The sequence below is a fragment of the Ambystoma mexicanum genome, chromosome 14, assembly GCF_040938575.1.
Source record: "Ambystoma mexicanum isolate Mex_15411 chromosome 14, UKY_AmexF1_1, whole genome shotgun sequence".
Classification (NCBI taxonomy): Eukaryota; Metazoa; Chordata; class Amphibia; order Caudata; family Ambystomatidae; genus Ambystoma; species Ambystoma mexicanum.
This window is the reverse complement of record NC_090940.1, coordinates 625,420,859-625,444,687: the sequence shown is the minus strand read 5'-3', so window position 1 is coordinate 625,444,687 and position 23,829 is coordinate 625,420,859. Positions and strand designations below refer to the sequence as shown.

Genomic DNA, 23,829 nt, shown 5'->3' with positions numbered 1-23,829 from the left:
AGGTGACCCCACATTCTTTCCACATAGCCTGCATATACGTCGACATAAAGTTGCTGCCATGATCCGACACAACTTCTTTAGGGAAGCCAACCCTAGTAAATATGCTGAGTAAAGCTTCTGCAACTGACTTGGCAGTTACAGTTTTCAATGGGATGGCCTCAGGATATCTGGTTGCATGTTCGACCAGCACCAGGATAAACCTATTGCCTGAGGATGTTTGCGGGTCAAGGGGACCAACGATGTCGATCCCTACCCTTTCAAATCGTACCCCCACAACTGGGAGCTGTACCAACGGAGCTTGGATTGTCGCGCCAACCTTACCAGACAACTGGCAGGAGGCACAACTCCTGCAGTGACTTTCTACTTGCACCCCCATCTTGGGCCAGTAGAAGTGCATGGATAACCTTTGCTTGATCCTCTTCATACCAAGGTGACCAGCAAGGGGAACTTCATGCGCCAACTGCAGGAGGAAGGGCCTAACAGCAAGGGGAACCACCAACCTCCTATGGTCTCCTTCTGTAGACTCTGTGGGCTCGCTATACAGGAGTCCACCTTCCCAATAAATCCTATGCGTCCCAGGAGGTTCACCCTCAAGCTGGGAGCAGGCCTGTCTCCTTAGGCCTTCCAGAGATGGGCACTCACGTTGGCCTTTACTGAATTCGTCCCTATCAGGACCTCCTTCAACTAACAAGTCTTTTAGTTCAGGATGATCGTTGGGGTCGAATACTTCAGGCATCGCCACCTCCTCGTCAGGCCCGGGCGATTGACCAACTTCCTCCACCGCAGTGGTAGGCGAGCTCGGGGGAATATTCTCTTTCCCTCGTCTTGACTTGTCGACTCCTTTCGCCTTGGGTTTCCCCTTCGGCTGGGGGAGCGTATTGGTCTTGGCCAATGCTGCCCGTGCTTGAGACCGTGTGTAGGGTCTTTTGGCAGTGTCTCCTACGAGCCCTAAAGCTCTGAGATCATTACCTAACAAGACCTTTCCCGGGACGTTTCTCTGAATGCTCACTGGAATCCTGACTGCTGTACCATTTAAAGTAAGAATTACAGGTATTACTGGAAACATACGGAGGGGGCCGTCAGCCAACTTAGTGGGCATCAGAGTAGCTCTGGCAACTTCCTCTGAGTCTACCAAGGTAGAATCCACTACAGTGCGGCTGCACCCACTATCCCTAAGAGCTGGAGTATCTACTCCATTGATCAGCACACTGTCTTTAAAGTAGTGCTTGGTATTATCCGGAATCCTAGCATAAGCCTCTGCGACTTTAGGCTCCCAGGAACCCAGGGACACTAAAACTACCTCAGCCTCTATCCCGCTGGGAAAGGAGTCTGAGGAGAAGGATGCTCCTGTAATCTCTTCTTCCTCGTAGGAGGAGAAGGCCAGATTAGCGGAGTGGACCCCCAAAGGTCTAACCTTACACCGGGGATCCCCCTTCACGTGGTCAGTTGCTCCACAAGCAAAACAAGATCCATTGGGTCTGTTTACATAGGGAGGCTTATTGTAACCAGAGTTCTGTTTCGGAGGCGGACCTCCACTACCCTGTGAGTTCTCTTGTGTCTTACCCTTATTTTTCTTTTTGTGGCCCTTATGGGAAGAAGATTTAGCAGATTCTCCACCCTCCATATCTTTGGACTTTTTCCCTTCCTCCTGCTTACCAGGATGAGTTTTGTCCTTATGGGACACTCGATGTGACACCCATAAGTCTGCTGCAATGGCCAGCTTCTTAGGATCTATCTCCTTCGAATCGGCCAAATGCTGCTTAAGCTCCGGGGAAGAAGAAGCAAAAATGTGTTCCAGCATGACAAGATTTATCATGCCTTCGAAGGTAGAAACCTTATAACCTTCGACCCAGCCAGTTAAGTTTTTCAAGGATTCAGTGACATAAGATACCCAAGTACCACCTTCCTTTTTCTTATACTCTCTGAAACGTTTCAAATATTGGGCCGGAGTCTTCCCAAACTTTAAAATGAGAGTTTGCTTTAACATTGCGAAATCAGCTCGCTCAGCCTTCGACATTTCCATAATGGCACTACAGCCAGAATGGGGCAGTCTGCTGAGTAACCAGGCAATCTTATCAGCATTGTCAACTTGTTGAACTTCGCATGCATACTCAAACGCATTCAGCCAGTCCATAATGTCATTCCTTTCTTCATACACACTGAGCAGATCTTTCGGAAACCGTGGATGAGAGGAGGCCCCAGACCCATGTCCAGGACCCTTGGACCCATTTGCAACCTGAAGCTTGGCCAGTTCCAACTGGTGATCCCTGTCTTTCTGTTTTTCTGCCTGTTCGATTTTTAGTTTGGCTATGCTGAATTCAAGCTCCTGCTGCCTAAACCGCAGCTCTTGCTTCTTGAATTCAAGCATAGCCTCCCCATCAGCACTGGCAGAGGAAACATTAGACATCTCGTCCTCCCTGTCCTCGTGGTCGCGATGGATCAGTGCAGCGGCAGAACCGTCGGTTCTACCAGTGAGAGCAGCCCCACCACCTTCCGCACTGTCCTCAGAAGTTATAGCGTCAAGCTGCGCTTCTTGCCACGCCACGAATCTTTGGATCATTTCCAATTTCGTGCCTTGAGAGGAAACACCTCTCTCCGCACACATCTTCTTCAATGTTTCTGATTTGGAAGCATTTAAAGTTAACAAGGTATTTGTTTCCATACTGTTAGATAGGACTATGGCCTTTTTAAAGTTATACTACAACAATTCACTACGTGTCCTGGTTGGAATAACCTGAAATGCCTTAGTTCGTGCGCAACACTGGATACCTTCAGTCGTATCCCACCGCTGTACACCAATTTGTTAAGACGGATTTCTGAACTCTGTCCTGGTGGCGCAGAAGTTCAGAAGGCCAACCTAATTACTTGGAACAGGGTAACCTCTGGACGAGCCAGACCAATCAAGGTAGCGATCGCGGCGGTCAAGACTAGGTCTCAAGAGGGGTGAGGGTGACTAAAAAGCCCGCAATGAGCACACAAAGCAAGAGCGCTTACAAACTACTCCAAACAGTTGTTATATCAAAAATATATACACATTTATTTTAAGGCCTTTAAAATAATGACCGTAGCGAGAAAATCACAATATCACAATATTAAGCCAACACATACCATATCAACACAATATATATAGAAATACGACAGTCGCAAGCGTTATATGCACGAAATGTGTAGTCCACCTGAAAGGGAAGGAAAACAGGCAGTGCGATAATGCTTTAGACTCAGTTCGCCTTCAGAGGCACCTAACTAGATGGAATTCCGAGCCCTGCGAAGAGTGGAGCCTTGTGCTCAAAGTACCTGCACACGCTGGTGCCAACGGGCAAAAGGATAAGCTCTTCGGAGGAAGTCAGGCAGTTCGGGTTAGTGCACAACAGAAGAAGAACAGGTTCCGCGACTCAAGCGCAGCCTCCACAGTGAGCAGAAGCAGAGCGCGAGTACGGACAAAAGGGTGCTGTTTTTACACAGCGGGGAAAAGCAATGGGCTACTGGAGGAGGGCGACCAGATCCTAGCTATACTACTCACCGGTCCCCGATGCAAGCAGACCCAGGCTTCTCCACGTTAGTTTCAGCAGCTGGCAGGTTCAGAAGAGCCGGGAATGCTTCGTCGTCGTGTAGAGAAAAAAGACGTCCCAATCGAAGAAACCTGCACAGTTTTGTCACCACAGCAGGGCAACGGCGCGGCCGTGTGTATCTGAGCCAAATGTACACTACTCACTTCAGACTTGGGAACGCCAAGTGTACTAAGCGTGTGAGAGTGACAAGGACTCGAAATACAGCACAACCTGGCGGCGGTTACAGAGCAAGACTCCCTTGTAAGCTGGTCAGTCAACTGGATGGCCCAGAGACGCTTCCGAAGGCTTACTGGCAGGAGATGATGAAGTCGCCGAGAATAGCTGTTCCTGCTATTCCAAAGGTCGAAGCACCAGTACAGGCCTTCTGGTTCGATCAAAGGAGGAAAGGGTTTCACAGGACGACAGCAGTGCAAAGGAGGAGTCCTTCAGCGGGTCACCAGCGATTCCTCGGTCCAGCCTCTTGGTTGCAGGATACTTGGCTCCTGTATTCCTTCGTTCGTGAGAACTCAGGAGATCGACATGGTAGTGGTGTTTCCAGCCCCCTCTTATCCACGGTTCCCTTCGCGCCAAAACGGAGGGGAGCCAATGGGAGATCCGCTCATCAACACACACACCATTCGTGGACCAATCACGGACCACGGTGGTCCCAGGCATTCACACTACCCTAGACTCTCTGGCACCCAGGATGTGTATTGGAACCAGACATCCCAGCCCACACCCTGGAGGCACACAAAAGACATGTAGAAGCCCGCGAAAGCATCCGTGTTTCGCGGGAAAGTACATGCCCAAATAAGGAAGGCCCCGGGTCGCTCGACCTGGGGAAGGTGAAGGGAGCAAGACGGTCAGTGGACAGGACAAAGGAGCCTCGTGGTCTGGCCATTTTGGGAGCCAGGCCACCATTTTGGGTTCAGCGCGAAAAACGCGCTTAGAACGCCAAAAGGAGCTCAAAATACACAAAACGATCGCTGCCACCATTCCAGTCCCTGAATGACTTGCACCGATCAAATACAATCCTAAACGAGTATCTAGGGCCTGTAGAAGGCTAGAGACCCAAGAGAGCTGTAACTTAGCTTACAGTGCCCTCTTGTGTCATGTTGCACTAAAGCCGCAACATGATAAAAGAAACTACGGGAAACAGCGTTCCCCGGTACTGACTGTCTTAAGGGCATGTCAGTTTCCCCATAAGAAAAGAGCGAAAGCCCAGAGGAGTGCGGCAGAAGGCTGCACTTCTCTGGCAAAGTCAAGAACAAGGTGAAAAACAACAGCAAAAAGTTTAGGGGTTGCCACATGGAAGGAAAATGACCTACAATTACGAAATCTTTCCTAACACTAGCCAGCTCGCCCGTATCTTCCTCAGTTTGGTCAATAATGTGGTGTAGCCTCCTATGGTTATCACTGATGTTCCTGCCTGGGACATAGCCCGTCTGATCTGGGTGTATCAGTTTACCGATCACCCTCTTCAGCCTATTAGCCAGCACTGCCGTAAGTATTTTGCTGTCCTGGTTGAGCATGGACAAAGGTCTGTAGGACCCACACTCCACGGCCGGCTTGCCTGGTTTCAGGAGTGGGATAATCACCGCCTCGCGAAGAGACAACGGAAGTTCCCCCTGCTCGTAGGCCTCGTTGAACATGGCAAGCAGTGGCTGAAGCAGCTCCTGCTTGTATGTCTTGTAAAACTCACTAGGCAACCCATCCGACCCGGGCGCCTTGCAAGTGGGCAGATTCTGAATCACCACCTCCAGCTCATCCGAGGTGACAGGAGCGTCTAACTCTGCGCATTCTAGGTCGTCCAGGGTGGGCAGCTCTATGTCCTCTAATGTGTCCAGTATGTCTTGACACATATCCTCCCCTGTGTTCTCATATAAATGTCTATAAAACATGAGGAACTCCTCGTTTACCCCCTCTTGGGTGTTGCAGATGCGATCTCCCTCATCCCTAATCTCACTGATCACTGAGCAGGGGGTCTCACTCTTATACAGCCAGGCCAGCAATCTGCCCGGCTTGTCGCCCCTTGCGTGTAGTCTCGCCATGTATTTCTTGTAATTTAATCTACACAGCCCATCCCAGAGTGCACTGCAGATTAACTGTAGATCCTTTATCTTTGTTCTATTATCACGGGCAGTATCCTCATGTCGTGTGAGGCCCTCCAGCTCCCTTTCCGTTTCCTGAAGTTCCCTTTCGATACCCCCCTGGAGCCCTTTAGATTTGGAAATGGCTACTCCTCGCACCACCACCTTAAACGCCTCCCACAGCATTCCCACAGAGCGTACGCTGCCCGTGTTTATATCAAAATATTCCTCGATGGCATCGCTCAGATCCTCCCGGAACCCCTCATCTTGCAGTGCCTCTGTCCTAAGTCTCCATGTTGGGATCCGCGATCTGGGGGGTTGGTGTCGCCACTCTACCACCAAAGGCGAGTGGTCAGATAATACCCGGGCTTTGTATTCCGCTCCTACCATTTCTCCCGCTATCTCAGCCGCTACAAACACATAATCTAGCCTTGTGTACAAGTCATGTGGCGCTGCGTAGTGCGAGTATTGCCTATCCATAGGATGCAGCCTTCTCCACACATCCTCCAGGCCTAGGTCTTCCAACAATGTCCCAAGCGCTTTGGCCGCCGGCGCCATTTTCCCCGCCTTGTCAACTGACCTATCCATTTTGGGATTCAGGGTGCAATTAAAGTCGCCTCCCCCACACCACCGCGCCCCCAGCCAGGGGGCCAAGTTTGCCATAAAGGGACCTAAAATAAGCCGCAGTGTCGTGGTTGGGGGCATACAGATTTATGATATGCACGTCCCTGTTTTCCAGGAGCCCTTTTACCGCCACCATTCTGCCTTCCGGGTCTACCGTTGAGCTAAGCACCTGAAACGGCACATGCGGCGCCACCCAGGTGATAACCCCTCTAGCGTACGCTGAGTACGTAGCCCCCACAACATTACCCCTCCATTTTCTCCTGACCGCCTCCAGCTTCTCCCTAGTGAGATGAGTCTCCTGCAGCAGGGCTATGTCAATGCGCATCCTCTTTAAGTACAGCATCACTTTATTTTGTTTCAGATAACTATTGAGGCCCCGTACATTCCAGGTTACAATTCGGAGATTACCCGGTGCCATCTACTCGGTCTGTTCCCAACCCACCACTCCCTTTAATGCTCCCTTTGATGGTTCGTTTTCCGACTCTCCCCCTTCCCTCTTTCAACAATTCCCCCCCACCCTGTTCCCCAACTACACACCACAGCACACAACCCAACCTCTCCCCCCCACCCTACCCTACACCAACAAATGCCCAGCTCCATCCCTGGATCTCAGGCCCACCCGCGTCTGGTCCTGTCTTGTATCCAAGGACTAGGACCACGCGGGGCGTCACCAATCTAACAGTGACCTAACTAAGTATACAACTATTGGGATCAAGGGGTGCCTCCCAGGAGCTCCCTATTATCTGTTGTAGGAGAAGTGCATCCAACGGGTCCAGCCGGCCGACACCATGACTCACTCCCCCATAAGCATAATACAACTCTATATTCAAGTCCCAACGTCTTAGCTACGTCACCCCGGGTGCCGCAGCAACATTCTACTTATCTTCCATCTGGACATCCGATTCCTGAGGTCAGCCCTGCATGTCCAGCCAGTCCATCGCCTCAGACGGCGTCTCAAAGAAAAGGGATCTGTTCTTATAAAACACTTTCTACTTGGCTGGGTAGAGCAACATGTAGCGATGGCCTGCTTCTTTTAGCCTTCTTTTTACCGACCCAAAGTTCATTCTACTATGCTGTACAAGCAGCGTATAGTCCGGGTACGCCGTGATCTTTGCTGACCCCCTCTCAATCGTTCCTCCCCTCCGGAAAAATTCAAGAATCTTCTCTCGATCCCGATAATTCAGGATCTTTGCGATCATCGGCCGCGGGGGGGCTCCTGGGGCCGGTCTCCTTATCAGGGCCCTGTGCGCCCTTTCAACCGCGAACCCCTGGGTCAGCACCCGCCTGTTATCTCCTGTAAGAGCAAAGTTTCCACGTATTCTGTGGGGTTTGACCCTTCCATTCCTTCCAGTAGACCCACTATACGGATGTTATTACGCCTGGCTCGCCCCTCTGCTTGCTCAGCCCTGTCCTCCAGATTGCCCACCCATTGCACAAGGGCATGGAGCTCCTTTGCATGCGCGGCGCACGCCTCCGTAGTCGGGGCCATCTCCTTCTCCAAGGCCCCAGTGCGCTCCGCGATCGTCCGCACATCCTGTCTCAGCAGGTTCACCTCCTCCTGGACCGCTCCGATCTTGAGGTCCAGGCCCTCCTGCAGCTCTTTCATAGCCAGGCCCAACTTCATCTCCCAGGCCACTTTTAAATCAGCAATCGCTGCCAACATCTCCTGGATCGTACCCGGTGTTTCCGCCGCTGCCGTGGGGGACTCCTTACTTTTGCCCCCCTCCGCGCCCGGGGCGACTTGGCATAGGCCTCCATCGCGGGCTGCTTGATCCTGGGTCTAACCACTTTGGAGGACATCCTGCTATGTCGACTGGGCGGAAGCCTGTCGTGCTTCCCCCACACAAATGTCTGCGTGGTCACGAACCAGCCTCAGCAATCCAGACGTGCGCTTGTCTCTCCGCTCGCACCCAGTGTGGGCTGTGTCCTCCCACTTACTCGTACACCCACTTAAATTGGGTGCGTATAGAATGGAAGATCGCTCGGCGGTGTGGCTTACAGCCGTGTCTTCCTCCCCTACACCGGGTCCAGTCCCGTGTCCGGCTGCCCCCTGCGTGTCCCTTGAGTGCTGCGCTTGCCTGGGGTGGGCCACTCTCTTTAGTCTCTCAGCGCATGTGCAGTGTCTTTCTACTCCGGGCTTCTGCTCTAGCAGCCAGCGTCCACTCCCCTATCCCGGTTTGTGTGATGGTGCTCTTTTTCCCCGTGGCTGACACCAGCCCAAGTGTCCACTTCTCCTGTGAGAAGCCACCTTTGTTATAAGCTGCAGCCAATCCGCATCCGTGGTCGTCCGGTTGTGTGGGGGCTCTTGCATCTGTCCCTTGCCCTGGAAGAGCTCGACCCGGCTCAAGTCTAGCTGCGCTCCGGCTGCCTACTCCAGTCTCCAGAGGCGGCCTTGCTTGTCCCTAAGTGCGCTGCCTTGCCGCACCGCCAACAGAGGAGCCCTCCGGGACCCGCCGCGCGTGGGCCTCTCAGCGGCTGCCCTCCACTGGTCCAGCCAACATCCACCTGGCAATACGTGCTCCACGCTGCCAGTCACTAGTGTTGGTGGCTCCTGTGCCACTATGGCACTATGTGCAGCACCACGCCGCGTTAGTCACTCCAGGGGGGGGCAGTGCTTATATCCGCGCCATCAGCCCGGTGTCATGCCCAGCCAAGCTGCCTCCAGCGCAGCAGGGCCTGGGCACCCTCAGTTCAAGTGTGGCCCCCCGCAGCCCCGACTGGGTGCCGGGGCGGCCACTTCTCTCGCGGCAACGCAGCGCCGCAAGCTCCGTCTCTCCTCTTCCCCCCTCTGCACGGGGGCCACAAGAGCCACCGCAGTCCGCGGGGCTACCAGTTAGTGTGTCGGTCCCGTTCCGCCACCCGGCCCCCCGCAGGTTGGGGGTCCGCCTGTTTCCTCGTCAATGTCTCCGGTCGCTGCTTTCCTCTCTGGTCCGGTGGAGGTCCCCCTTCTTTTTATTTTTATTTTTTTAATTTTTTTTTATTAAGTTTCAGTTTGCCCCCAGGTGCCTCCAGTTGTTCGCCAGCAGGATGCCTCGCTCTTCTGACCGCATGTCACTGGCGAGACATGCACGGTGCCGGCCGGCTCAGTCCGCTGCAGCCTCTCGGTCACTTTATGACCCTTTGTGTCCCAATGGCCATCTTGGATTTTCCTCCGACGCCGAAAGTTCGTTTGTAGTTTTAGCCGTAGTTTCTTCGGCTCGCCTTCCCACGGGCTATGTTTACGCTAATGAGCCCCCTGCCTTCATACACCTCCAGGTGTGCCGTGGACGTACCCGTCCGCCGAAATCACTCATTTTGCACAGGATCAAGTGACGGATCTGCGGGAGCTCCCTGAAGGGACGTCCTTTCACGCAGCCATCTAGCCACGCCCCCTTGCCCTTGGCCTTCCTTGACTTTATTCTCACACTCTCTTTGTTTTTACTTTCACAGTTAACACCACCAGGGGGAATGACTCCTTTCCCCAGGCCTTTCCTCAGGCTTACTTTACAGTTCACAACACCAGGGGGATTGTCTCCCTTCCCCTGGCCTCGTTCTATCATTTGTACACTTTTCCCTGACGTAGACTTGTCTTCTAATCTTGTGGGCGTCGGTCCCAGATCCATATGAGTCTCTGCTGGCAGTGTGGCAGACTTGGTTCATTGACCTGCCATGTAATGAGACTATGAAGATGAATGATTAACCCTCCTTCTTGTCGGGATGAACCCAGACCCATATCGCTACACATTACTTTCCCACTGTCTTTTTCCTGTGCTATTTTCTCAGCCCTTCTTCCCAACAGTTCAAACCTTTGGTGGTAGCATTGTAGGTAAGTATAAATAAAAAAAGACTGCGGGGGTGTACCTTGCAACACCCCACTCACTATAGTGTGTGGTATAGTGAGTGGGGTGTTGTGGGTGACACCCCCGCAGCACACCCGAAAAAAAAAAAAGAAAAAGGACCCTGCAGTGCCAGTTCCCGATCACGGAAGTGAAAGGGAACTGGCGCTGCAGGGACACAGCGCAACGCAATGACAGGTAAGTGGGGTGTGGTTATGGACATGTGTTTGCATGGGAAATATACAAACCTTTTGTGGTTCGTACATTTCACATGCAAACATTTCAGCTGGGGCAAAATCAGCCACGGTCGGATCACGTAGATCCTCTTTTCTGGACCAATAGTCTCTTCTGTCCGCACCGGTTGGCCTGTGTTGGCCTCTACCTTCAGGGAGCGTTGCCATGGGTTCCAGTCAGTCGTCAGAGCTGCTGGTTCCCTCTGTGCTGCTCTTATGAAGCAGATCACACAGTCGCTCTTCCTCCGTCAGGTAAGTCAGCTGTTTCCCCGACACTGGAGAGACACTTCGCCTTCTCACCTCATGTCCCGGCCCGCCTTTCTTCGCTCCGACGCACCACTGATTTGCTTGCGCCTCTTCCCGGGAGAGCTAAACTCCCTCTCCTGTTTTCCCTCCTCTGGTTTGAAGGTGACTTGACCAGTAGGAATTTGGAAACCACTAGAATGGTCACTACTCGTTCCAGGAGTACTCTTCATGCTCCTGCATTGCCTCCTCGTCTCAGTACCTGTTTTATAGTCCTCTGTTAGGTAAAGTAGACTCTTCCTCATCTCAATATTTCTACTATACTTCTCCCTTGGGTCGACTAGATTCTTCCTTGTCCCAGTACGTATGATTTTGATTACATGACACGTACATGGAGTTACAAGATAAGGCTGTGGTAGGTGAGGCGGGATTGGAGTGCAGTATACCACGTTCTCCTTGGATAGTCGTCCCTTCTCCCACAGCGGGGGTCCCTCCCCATGAGATCTTCCCGCTGATTACCACACCAAAGGGGACTATCGGGTAGCAGCCTCACCTGCCTGACCTCTTGGGATGGGTCTCCCTCTTGGGGAGAAGTGACGATATCCAATGATTCGTCACAGTCACACCAGAGATTATAGACTGCATTACGACCACTCCGATTTACTGAGAGGAAGTCTATAAGGGAATCCATGTGCTAATGACAATAATTAGTGTAATGTAATGTGGCTCATTAATCTTGCCATAATATTGTGTTTGTTTTTGATCTCATTGGTCCTCCTTCATACAACCTGGACTATAATGATAGATTCATCAGGATCAGACGTATTCGTATTGTGATATAGAGAATTGTTCCAAATGGGCTATTTTGTCTGTACACACCCATATCCATTCCAAGGTAGGCTTTTGTCGCATTATCATCGATATGACTCACAGTTCAGTGTTTTTCTATTCAAGGAGATGGGTAATCGATGGCGAGCTGAAAAACACAATCCAGGAAGACGACAGCATTTACACAAGATGCAAATGCTGGAACAGAACCGGAAGCGACAAGAGGTACAGCGATATAGCGAACACACAGTGGTGTGCGTTGTTTATTTCATGCTGGGAAGAAATGATATACGGTCAGTGTGTCCATAGGCCAACTACCATATTGTCTAGTGAAAATCGCTCAGTCTAGTTTCAAACATTTATCATAAAGGCAATATTCGTATCATTTTATGTAGGTAGTAAACCAAACTTAAAAATAAAAAAATTCCAGCGATTTCCTTTTTTTTTCATTTTAAAGAAGTAGTTCATTTGTTTGTGAATTATATTGAGAGATGTATCTGGAGTGGCAGGGTTTTATGCGCACATGCACATTTTTCCAATGATTTTATGCAAGCTGGTAGTGAACCACACCAGATGATCTCAATAGAAGACTTTGTCGTGCCCCCAGCATGGTGGTCAAAAGCCATGGCTGATGGTCAAGCGCTGGGGCCACTCAGGGTAGCTTTATTTGCCAGGCACCAGACAAAGTGACCACTGAGCATGGCACCCAGCAATAGGGGATACATGCCTAGTGGATGCACTGGGTGACTTGCATGCCCAAGCAAGGTGCCAATTGGGCCTGAGCAAAGGCCACGCCCAGTAAGAACTTCATATATCATTAAAAAACAAAAATCAGTTAAACAACTTTGATGAAAGGATGTTATAACTAAGTATTTGGCAAACAAACCTTAAAAACGTATGAACAAATCTTTGTTTATAAGTTATGATGTGGCTGCAGGATAATAAAACACCCCCCCCCCCCACAAATTAGCTAGTTATGTGTTGTAAAGGAACCATAGCTTGGCCACCACCTCGCGCTGCTTTCCAAGAAAATCAACCATTTGATGTTTTTTGCATCCCATTTTACAGCACTTTCCTGAGGCTGAAAAGAATAGAATTGAAAGTAGGGGAGAGAGAGCTGCAGGTGGAAGGGAACACCCCAAATGTGTGTGACTTTTGTTTAACACAGACGCACCTAAACAGTTATACCCTATTCAAAACACTCTCGCCCTTAGGGGGACAGGCCCCGCATGACACACTAATAACAGGGGAGGAAATGTACCCCACTAGACACACTCCAAACATTTTCTAAAAGGGTTACATGTGACTATAACAAATTAAATTACAGAGAATGCTTTAATAACGAATTTTTATAACGAAAAAATATCGAATTTGTTATTTTGGAGAGTGCCCCCCCCCCAATTTCCCTACGCTTTTAAACCCACCCAAGCCCCCTCCCCATCCGTTTTAACACCTTACCCCACCCCATATACGTTTTAAACAAAAATTTGATATTTATTCATTAGTTATTCTGTATTTTATACGTTAAAATCACTGGATACTGTAGTCATTGATTACCGATGTGCTTTGAGCACTGTTAAATGTTTTTAACGGAAAGGATAGATTTGGGGGACACATTTAAACTGCAAGATTAAATGAAGCTGGTTGAAACTTTTCAAACCGAAACAAGCAATTGCTACAAGAATATCTTACGTGCACATGTCAACCCCTGTGCAACTAAACAGCCATGACCCTTTGTTTGCGTGGGCTTTTCTAGATGAACCAATTACAGTCACAGGCCGAGCTGAGGCGGAACCTCCACCTGGATGCAGAGAGCACTCCGCAGAAAACGAAACGCGTAAAATCCAAGAAAGTGCGTGGAAATGTACATCGCGACGGCGAAGACGAATTCATAACCCAAAGCGACGGCACGCTTAACTTGGAGCACGGTAAAAACTGCTGCGGTTTATTAGAACCAAGTATAGAGATTAGAGTGGATCTAGCCAGATGACTGCGGTCACACCCGAAGTTTCTGAAATGACACTTGCCTTACACACATCCCTTGACTACCGTGCACAGAAGACTTCTGGTGTCTCTTGCCACAGTTGAAGAGGGGGGTGAAGGGGTAGAACCGAGATTGTGTGGCAGGAATGGAAGCAAGGGGGCAAGGTCAGTTAACTTGAACTGGGGTAGCATCAGAGGCATTGCTAGAGGGGGAGGGAGGGGGGGGGGGGTATAGCCCCTCTTTTGGTTGTAGCCCTAGATAGAAGCTCAGGAGCTACAAGCAAAAGGCTAGGTAGCCCAGAGTCCTGACTTTAGTGTAGCCCCAGATCTTTTCCAGACCTAGCAACACCCCTGGTAGCATGCAGAGAACGATGGAGGATGTGTTTTGTAGCTATGAAGAAAAGGCTGCTAGCAGAACAGAATCTCAGTGGGAAGTATTCTGTGGAGGTTAACATTTGTTTCCAAAATGTTTACGGTTGGTATATTGCTTTTTATTAAATTAGAAATCACAGAGTCAGGACATTGTAGAAGTCTCTGAAGCAGGGTTTAACCTCTGCTCAAAGATTTGCCCTAACATGCAAGTCATCTACGTTCCTTAAATCTGGTGACATACATTTTGCTTTTCAGGCCAAGATTGTTTTGGTATTGCCACATAACTAGTTGTGTAGTCACTTAGCAACAGAACCTATATATAGAAAAGGTATGGAAGACCTTGCATACATGCTTCTGTTATGAGGTCACTGAAGCATCTAGTTTGTACTGGGCTGGATCAAGTGCAAATTGTTTCCCTATTTTCCACTTTTCTAACATTACGGATACCCACTTTTTCAAAAATATCTTGGATGTTATGTTAACGCATTTGTAACGCGCCAAAGCCTGAGGGCATCCAGGCACCATAACAGTGAAAAAGTGGTTGCAACAGTGTACTATTGTTAAACGAACAAAACGGTCTTCAACTGTTTTCTGAATGCCAGGTGGTTGTATATTTTATGTAAGGTTCTGTTGAAGTATTCTAGGGCAGTGCTGCTTTCACGTGGAAAGCACCGCCATATCCGCTGGCTCTCTTAACGCAGACTACTTCTATCAGACATGCCTTTGCAGATCAGAGGTTTCTTTTTAGCTGGTAAACGTTCAACATGTCTTTAAGGTAGACTGGTGCGTTACCATAAACACATTTGTGGCAGATAGTCAGCAGCTTAAACTAGATCCGTGCCGAGATTGCCTGCCAGTGAAGTTCCTTCCGTGCCGTTGATGTTTGTTCGGAACGTTTAAGCCGATATATGATGCGAACTGCCACATTTTGAATCTTTTGCAGTTTTTGGAGGTCAGTCTTATTTGCACCCCCTAGACGAGCATTACAATAGTCTACTCGTGGGAGTATCACAGCTCTGACCAGTTTTTCACGGTTTTCTTTAGAAACTAGTATAGCAACTTGCCGTAGCACCTTAAGATGATAGTTGGCGTTTTTTGTGATTGCTTCCACATGAGCATCACTGTCCAAACTGGCTTCTAAGTAGGTGCCCAAGGTCTTCAACCTATGCACCACCGCAATCTGGCTACCATCAATTTTGAAACTGGTGTAAGGATGGCCCAGCCGGGGGGCCATACAGCATGAGCTCAGTCTTAATTGCGTTCAAGCATAGCCAGTTTGTTGCCATCCAACTCTTGAGGGTCTGGTAAACCGAATCCAGCTTCTTTTGATCTTTTTCATGATCCCCGCTGATCTCCAATGCTAACTGGAAATCATCTACATAATCGCCGAAAAAATAAGTACAGCGTCTCCAAGACCATGCATAATGGGATAATATAAATGTTGAACAGGGGAGAAAGACATGCCCCCTGGGGAACTCCACAGGTGGTAATTTCAACATCGGACGCGCTTTCACCCGAGTGAACTCGCGAGCAGCGTCCCTCAAGGAAGGACTTGAGCTTATTTATTGCCTCCGTTGGGAAACCCTCCCCCCCCCCCAATGGTGGCCATCCTATCCAAAAGCATCCCATGATGTGGCAGCTTGAAGGCTGCTGATAAGTCCAACAATATCAGCAACCCCGACTTGCTTTGTTCCAACCTAGAGAGCATGCAAGTCTGCAAGTCTAGCAGTGCACTCTCAGTACCATGGAAGCTTCGAAAGCCATATTGCTTCTTATGTAAAATGACAGCTCCTAAAACATGTCTGGAGTTATGTAGCAACCTTATCAATTAGTTTAAGAAATAAAAGCTTATTTGTGCAGGCCTAAGATTGGCCACCTCGTCGGGTTCTAGACCTGCCTTTTGTAGTAGAGGAGTAACCCTACGTTTTTTAGAGTGTGGGCTGCGTCCGGTTCGAAATGAAGAGTTTACAAACCTGCAGAGGAACGGGGTGAAAAATGTTATGTTCTAGTATGTTTTTGGATGCAAGGAGTCCCCCCGGGAAACTATGTAGGGTGCATGGGTTTTAGGACGTGATTAATCTCTCCCGTAGTCAGCTCCTTAAACATAAAACCAGTATGGGGTATCTGCTGGATTTGATTTCCATAGTCCAGATTTCGAGAACTAGTTTTGGTATTGACGATGCCCTCCTCTTTCCCTGCCTTGTTACAGTTTACAGTAGTAGCCAGAGGGAGGGAAGCCTTCCCGATTAATTCTTCCTTAATCTTTTTTTGGGCATTTTCAGTTTATCAAAAAAAGCTTTCTGAATTCCATTACAGTCTTCATTAGTGGGTTTAATAGTGGAGCTAGTAACTGCGGGTTTCTCCCAAGACCCGAGAAGTCGGAAAAGCTCCTTCAATTGATTTCCAGCATGGTTGATTTGATCATTATAGAAGCTACATTTGGCATCTAAGATCTTGGCCTTGTATTCCTTTTCCTTTTGCCTCCAAGCATGATTATACGTTATCACAGGCCCTGAGTGTTGGAGGGGTTATTATGCTTGGACGATTCATGTGTAATGGGTATTTCAGCCAAAAGAAGCTTTAGGAATGGAATTTGGATAGACGTCATCAAGCACTTAATATCTTCAACTAGGGCAGTTAGTGGACTTGAATATATGAAGCCACCTGGTCAGGAGGTAGCAGTTAAGAAATAACTCTTAATTAAAGACTCTTTACTGACTGTTTCTCTTGGTCATACGAGACTGGTGTATGCCACCAGCAGAGATTGCTAGGCAGAACTGTTAAAAGGCATTGTGGGAAACAATCCCTAAAGATCTATGGGCAACACCGATTGGGTGGATTCATAATGTAAGCATGCATGACAACTTACAGAGGCACCATAAATGTATGTTATTTAACCTCTAGAGAAGCTGAATACGTTCACCACAGACGCAGCAATGGCCTATGCCTCAATGCAAGGAAGTAAACGTGCTATGTGTGTTAGCCACAAGAGACAACTTGAGGGCCTTTTGGAAAAGAACTTTGCAGACTTGGGGATTGAAGATATTGAGGTAAGGCCTTGGGAAAGACTGAAGGAATAAGGAGAAGGGGATAAAACCAAGGTTCTATCTTATCATTGTGGTCCGATGTAACAAAGAAGCTACAAGGAGTAAGTCTGAGTTAACGTGACTTGCACCCAATATACTACTAACTTCCTATGACTAAATCAGGAGTCAGTCGAAGTTTCTTTTATAAATTGAATAGCCCTCTCCAGGTGAAAGTCAAGGGTAAATCGGACATACTCCTTGTGACGTCTTTGCGAGTTGGTCCCTAATGAGATGTTGGCAGAGTGTGGTGGGTCCTACTACAAACCTTTCGTGGGAAGATCTTTTGCGATTTAAAAAGTTGGTTCTGACCGCAGCTAATATAAGGCCTAATAAGATGGAGGGTAAGGCTGTGGCCAGTGTGCGAATGGGAAGAAAGGTCTAAGCATTAAGATTATGGTAACATAAAATATGCAGAGTATAATCAAATAATGATTTATTTGTTCGATATGTCACACTGCTTATTAAAACACTAGCCTATCAAAGTGTGGGTGTGCTCGGCCCGATGATTAAAAATGCTGTCACAGGAGGCAATGTTATGGTTCAGTGGATCTCCATGAATGTCGTCGTGTGGTACAATAAGAGGACTACAAAAATGAGAAAAAGAAGCAAAAGTTGAGGGGAAAAAAAAATGAAGTGACAAGAGCTGGCAGGTGAAATGTCTTTAGCCAGAAGCATGTCCCTGACATTTTTTGAAATATATTAACCACATTGTTTTTGCACTGATCACAAGTGCTCATATTTGCGTTTTTAGGTTTGCGTTATGGCGGAGTCGAGCATGTTCTCGTGTGAATGGGGCATGGGTTAGGGTGGTTTTGGAAGTGCGCTCCTTCTCCTTTTGTCACCACTTTTAGTTTTGGCTTCTGCTTATGAATGCGACACCCCTAAAGAAGCACATCAACAATATTGAACATTTCTAGGAGTTCACTGGTCAATCCCCTAATTACCCGCTATAGAACCTGTTTTCTAAGGTAATAAATTGCCAACTACATACTCGGGCTTTTCAATGAAAGGTTGCATGGATTTTTACTTGACAATGTGCACTATCATCTGTAATGAGCTAGTTCCTTACCACATACACTTCAGCAATATTGACCCATTTCTTACAAGGAATGGCGATTCTCCAGCCGCAGAATTAAATCCAGTCTCAGGATTCTGGTAGGCCTATTTCTATTGATGAACTATTGCAAGCTTAATACACTGCAAACTACAGTCATCCTTATGAACATATACAATTGAACGTTCTTTGATCTTAGGAAAGTTATAAAATATTATTGAATATGCTAACCATTTTTACTTGTTAATGCATAGGTTTTTTCTGGAATGGAGACTTTTCCAAGCAGTGTGAGACGCCCGAATTCTACAGGAGCAAGAACAGTAAATTGGAGATGTGGCTCTTGAAGCACCGGGCTGGCAACGAAATAATCTGCGACAGCTCCAGCAGTGAGTCATTGGACGACTGGAAAGGAAACGAGAATGGTATGCCTCCAAGGCCCCCACTGATGAGAACGAAGACTGAACGGATCCCAACCTTTGACGAGTTCTTTGATCAAGACTTCTAGACATTGACAAACGTGTTCCATGTCTTACCATTTGGATTCATGTAAAATATGCTTTACCGAGAAGGGACATGTACAAAACAAGCACCTATTCTGTAAATATACTCCTTCTTAAAATTCATGCTCAGCGTTGGGATTAAGGACAAGGATTGGATATCAGCATCTCAAACAAACATTTAAAGCAATGCTGTGTAATTGTTATTGAGACCTAATAAATCATTCGGAGGCGATATCTGACCGGACCGCAGGGCCATCCCTGCTGCCAATAACCTGCTTCCCAAGATAAGACGACATTTGCAGTTTTGGTGGGATAGACTACAAGTCGGTTAATTATTAGGCAATTGGCCCCGGGACTGCATGCCATTACCACATAAGGTAATGCTCCCGGGGGACCATAGTTACAGGCCTGAGCGTAGTGAGGTTCTTAAAGATCCTAGGGGCATTACCTTTTACAGTAATGGCCTGCAGTTTCTGGGTTTACTGCCATTAGTACCCCAGCCCGTTACACCGGGTACACTAATGGTATTGTTTTTTTTCGGCTGCGATACACGCTGCATTTCACAGCCAAAAAAAAAGTTTAAAAAATGGCAGCCACGGACAGGAAACCAGTCAGTTTTCTCACTCCATGGCAGCATAGTAAACAAAGGAAATGGTCGCCATTGAAGAGGATACACGTAGTTCCTTCTCGCTTTCCATGGTGCCCACACAAAACGAAATGGTGCAAGGGTCACGCAAAAGCATGAAAGGGCTTACCATCATGTAAGGCTCGCAAACTAACCAATCAGTTTGTTTGCAAGCAAAAAGAAAACCTGCAGCGGGTACTAATTGCAATTAGCACCTCTGATTTGAAGATGAGGGTGCTGAAGCCTTTACAAAAAATACAAAATAAAACATACCTTCATCATCTGTGACATGGATACCCATTGCTGTAGTCTGTTTTCAGTGCACATTACATGGACGTAAAAATATGGAAAATTAAAGCCAGGCTATATCACAAAGTCTGAACGTAAAGTTTCTTTTTAATTGTTGCCTTTGAAAGACATCTCAGCAGCTACATTTTTAAAACAGCTGCTTTCGGAGGTGCGGGTGGGGTGTTGGCAGAAACCGGTGCAGGCGTTATACCATTTAGCAAGAGCTGTGTTTGTTCTGTGCAGACCGATTGACTGAGCACCTCAGGGGCCTAGTAATGTCAAAAAAGTGCCGCATATAAATAAACAATCAAATGGTGGACCAACAAAAACACAATATGCAGATATGATTAATGGGAGGGAAAGACTCACTCCCCCTAACAGAAACAATGAGATTGTTATTAAAATAGATAGAATCTGAAGAGAAAAAACACTAAGTGATGTTACTAACAAGGAAGGCACAAAAAAAATTTCAAAAAATAATAAAGGAACGCAGTTCAGAAAGAAAACCGACAAAGAATAAGAAACACAACAATGGAAACGAAACACAAAAAGGTTTGATAAAAGGAAAGAGATAAACTGGAAAGAATTAACAGTTAAGACGGACAGGTTCCCAAATCGGGAACTCACATCCCCTGCACACTATCGTATGTCTGGAATACCAGACCAATAATTCATCTTTTAAATGCAAAGTATTACAGGTAAGTAATTGTATCAAGTATTTTGAAAAGGAACACATTTTTGAAATGAAACAGTTCAAAAAGAATGATCTTTCAGTCAGTTTAGGTCACAACAACCAATCTTTATTTTATTCATGATGACGTAGTCGATAAGGGCCCAACGCGTTTCGAGTGTGTCCCACTCTTCATCAGGGGCAAATTCAATTTCTAGAAAAAGGTTTATACATAATAAATATTCATTATCACAACAAAATATAAAGATAATTTCAAAAATAACTTTACAATATGTCATCACAGATATTAAGAAACAGCATATAGATTCAAATTATTCCAAGCTGTCAGAAAGTCACAATCTGATGGTGGCAGTGTTACAGTGTATTGTAATTTATCACTTTTAGTTCAGTGGAGATCTATTTTTCATTTCATTAAATTAGATGCCTAAGACAACTGAAAGGGTCCATCATGGAGGAAAGCCTTAATGGTCACCTTGTTTTAAAATGATATCTCTATACCAGATCAAAAAAATAGAATAGAAAAAAACAGTACTGATAAATGTGATCTAACCTTGTGCCTTTTTTCTTAAAATATTGTGCAGGCTGCATCTGAATTCAGACTGCTGTAATAGTCTACGAGTTGAGAGACGTGTTCATGCTGCGGATGTGGCCCTCTATAATGCCAACAAAACCCTGTATACAGAATAAGAGTAACCGTCAAAGGCTAAAAAAGCCTGGAAAGTTTAAACGACCAATAGTAAGAAAGCGCGTGACTTACAAAGATGTTTGGCTAATCCTTAAAGGACAGGGCTCAGATCAGGAAGGCAGGCAAGTAGATGAAGGTGGCCGACTACTGTTAGATCAAAATCTGGATCTGGAGGGAAAAGTAGTAAAAGAATAAAGTCTAATAACTGTTAAGAGCGAGTGTGCCGGTAATCGAGTGTCTGGGCATAAAGCCCTAAGGAGCAGAGTGATCTTACCTCCAGAGTGGTTCGACACCATTAGCAGCGTCGCCTCTTAATAAATACTGTTTAGGATAGTGACATCAGTATGTGCGTAGCGCGTGTGTCTTGTGTATATAGTAGAGCTAACACTGCTGTGTGTTGTCAGCAAACTATTTAGTGTAAACTCTGCAAGGTGTGGTGGATGATACAAAACATTGCTTAACTTATGCAGCAATATACATTTAATGAAATAAATATTACGGAACAGATAGTGTTTACAAGATGACATCACGCTAAAAACAGATGACATCACATGTAAAGAAAGTCACGTAACGAATAATGACAAGAACATTAACTTATCTTCACTAGTAGAGGTTTAACATTGTAACTAGAAGCACGTAATTTGCTCCTTATAAAGTAGTGAGCTATGGTTTTGTAAAATGAGTGATTATCTTAAACAGATTTTCCAAAGAGATATACGATGTAATGGACATTGAAGAACAGTCCTCACCATGTGCATTACGTGAATTATATTATGCGTGTCGAAAAGTGTTCACATGAGGACGTCTAAACGCTAAAGAGCAGGTGACGACATGTGAACAATGAGTCACGCTATGTTTTAAGGCAAGGAAGATGGCTATCCTTTTCAAATTGGCCGAATTTTATTAGAGAGGCTCCAGAGTATAAAACAATATGGTAGAAAAGGAGTAAGCGATCCAGGGTAGACTTTTAATTCTAAAGGTGACAGACTCATCCATGTGTCTTAGAGGCATTCTAAAGGACTGAAATGTCAGTATGACACATGAACTTGAATAAAGTGTGTGGAAGACATAGTATGTTGTCGCAATCAATTTTGGATATATACCCTTTTAGGGAAAAATGCAGAACAAAGAATTGTATTGCACTTAGGTTTCAGGCAACAAATATAGAAATGCCCAATACAGGTTTAAAAAGTAATTGGGGTGGGCAATATCAGACTTGGTACTGCCCTCACCCGAGGTTCACATTCTAGTCAGGGTGTTATGTCCAAATGGCTAGCCATGTAGAAATGCCTATTACAATGGAAACAGGTAGGTAAAAAGGGTAGGAAAAACAGAAAAAAAACACTTACAATATTTACATGAGAATGGTACATACCATGCAGAATTAGCATAGAAACCAAAGATTACATTCAATCAAAAAAAGGTTTTAGTCTGACCAAACTTGGGTGCACAATCTGCATGCCGGTGGTCTAGTTTTTTTAGTCTGTCCAACATTTGGTAGACACACTGCTAGTCCAGATTTAACTAATTCTTGTGGCTGGGGGTTCGAGGGGGGATTTCTATGGACTATCATAGGGCAGCAGAGAACAAGGGGAACAATTAAAAAGAGGGGGTATCTATTATATTAGTGTCTTGTCATATTTAGATGAAGGGTCCTAAATAGTAATCTTCGTTAAGGCCAAGTGGGGACATAGCATCAAGTCTATGAATCCAAAAGAGCTCCCTTTGAGCAAGCAATTTAGGTAAATCTCCACCCCTGGACAGAGGATGTATTACTTCCAATATGGCAAACCGCATTTGTGAGATATTATGCTCGTTATCCCTGAAGTGACGAAATACAGGTGATTTAAGATTTTTTGTTCCGATCTGTGACTTGTGTTCGGTCCACCTTTCCTTGGCTTGTCTGCTTTTCTTGCCTACGTAGTATTTACCACACAGCAACTGATGGTATAGATAACATTTTTTGAATCGCAAGTGGCGTAACTTCTAAGAGGGATCTTTTTACCGTTATTTGGATGCCTGATGTAATCTCCCTTAATGACGTTGGAACAATGTTGGCAATTTATGCATGGGAAGGTCCAATTTTTTTGTTTCTTAAGAGTCCTCTGGGTGGATTATTTTTGGTCTTTCAGCTTTGATCACAGTATCGCAGAAATGTCTCCCTCTTTTGTATGCCAGCATTGGAGGGGATGGAAATAAGAGATTATGGTTGGGGTCCGTTTTAATAGGATCCCAATTCTTGTTGATGATCTTCTTTATCTGGAAGCTTTGACCCGAGTATCTTAATGTATAGATAAGATTGGATTTTGTTTGTGTTGTTTGTTTGACCAATAAGGCTTTATGGGGATTAGCTTCTGTCCTTTAAATGGCTTTGGTTACATCATCTTCTGGGAATCCTCTTTCTAGGAATCTTGTTCTCATTGTCTCAAATTCAGTCTGGAGATTTTCAGCTCTAGAGGGGATCCTTTTTGCCTGTAGCAGCTGACTATACGGGAGATTCTCCTTCCAGTGTCTTGAGTGAAAGCTGCTGAAGTGCAAGGAGTTGCTGACATCTGTAGGTTTCCTGAAGATTGATGTTATTAGATCCATATTTTTCCATTCAACTGTGACATCAAGAAAATTGACCTGTGGTTGCCAATTTCTATGGTGAATTTGATACGTGGGTTGCATTGATTTACTGCCAAAATTCAGTCAGTTCTTGTTCTGAGCCTTTCCAAACGCCAAAAATGTAGTTGATGTACCTTTTCCAGCCGTGTATGAAGTTCTTCCAATGTGGATGATCCAGTACGTGGGTTTTTTTCAAAATGGAACATAAAAATATTTGCATACGAGGGGGCCACAGCCGAATCCATAGAGGTTCCTGAGATTTGCAAATAATATTGGTCATTAAACCTAAAGTAGTTATTATATAGAATTAGGTTGAGTTCAATCACAAACGTTATTTTGGATCTGGATGTTGTCATTACTTAGAAGAAACCATTCTAAAGCAGCTATTCCTTCTTCATGTGGAATTGACGTATATAAACTACTGACATCTATAGAGAACACCAAAGGGTCAGGAAAATCGATATTCGATGCTCTTATTGTTTGCAAGAAATGTGTTGTGTCTTTTAGGTACGTCGGTATCATTTGCACAAGTGGTTGGAGAGCGGTGTCCAGTTAGA

The 23,829-nt window shown here is 46.4% G+C and overlaps 1 protein-coding gene across 1 annotated transcript in view; it reads left to right on the top strand.

Moving 5' to 3' along the window:
- Positions 1-19,389, top strand: part of CCDC198 (coiled-coil domain containing 198) — a 98,478-nt gene extending 79,089 nt beyond the window's left edge. The window contains exons 4-6 of the mRNA XM_069638079.1: positions 11,508-11,606; positions 13,138-13,309; positions 18,131-19,389. Coding sequence (XP_069494180.1) covers positions 11,508-11,606; positions 13,138-13,309; positions 18,131-18,381 — 522 coding nt within the window. The 3' untranslated portion in view covers positions 18,382-19,389. The remainder of the gene's footprint in view (positions 1-11,507; positions 11,607-13,137; positions 13,310-18,130) is intronic.
- Positions 19,390-23,829: the final 4,440 nt, after the last annotated feature.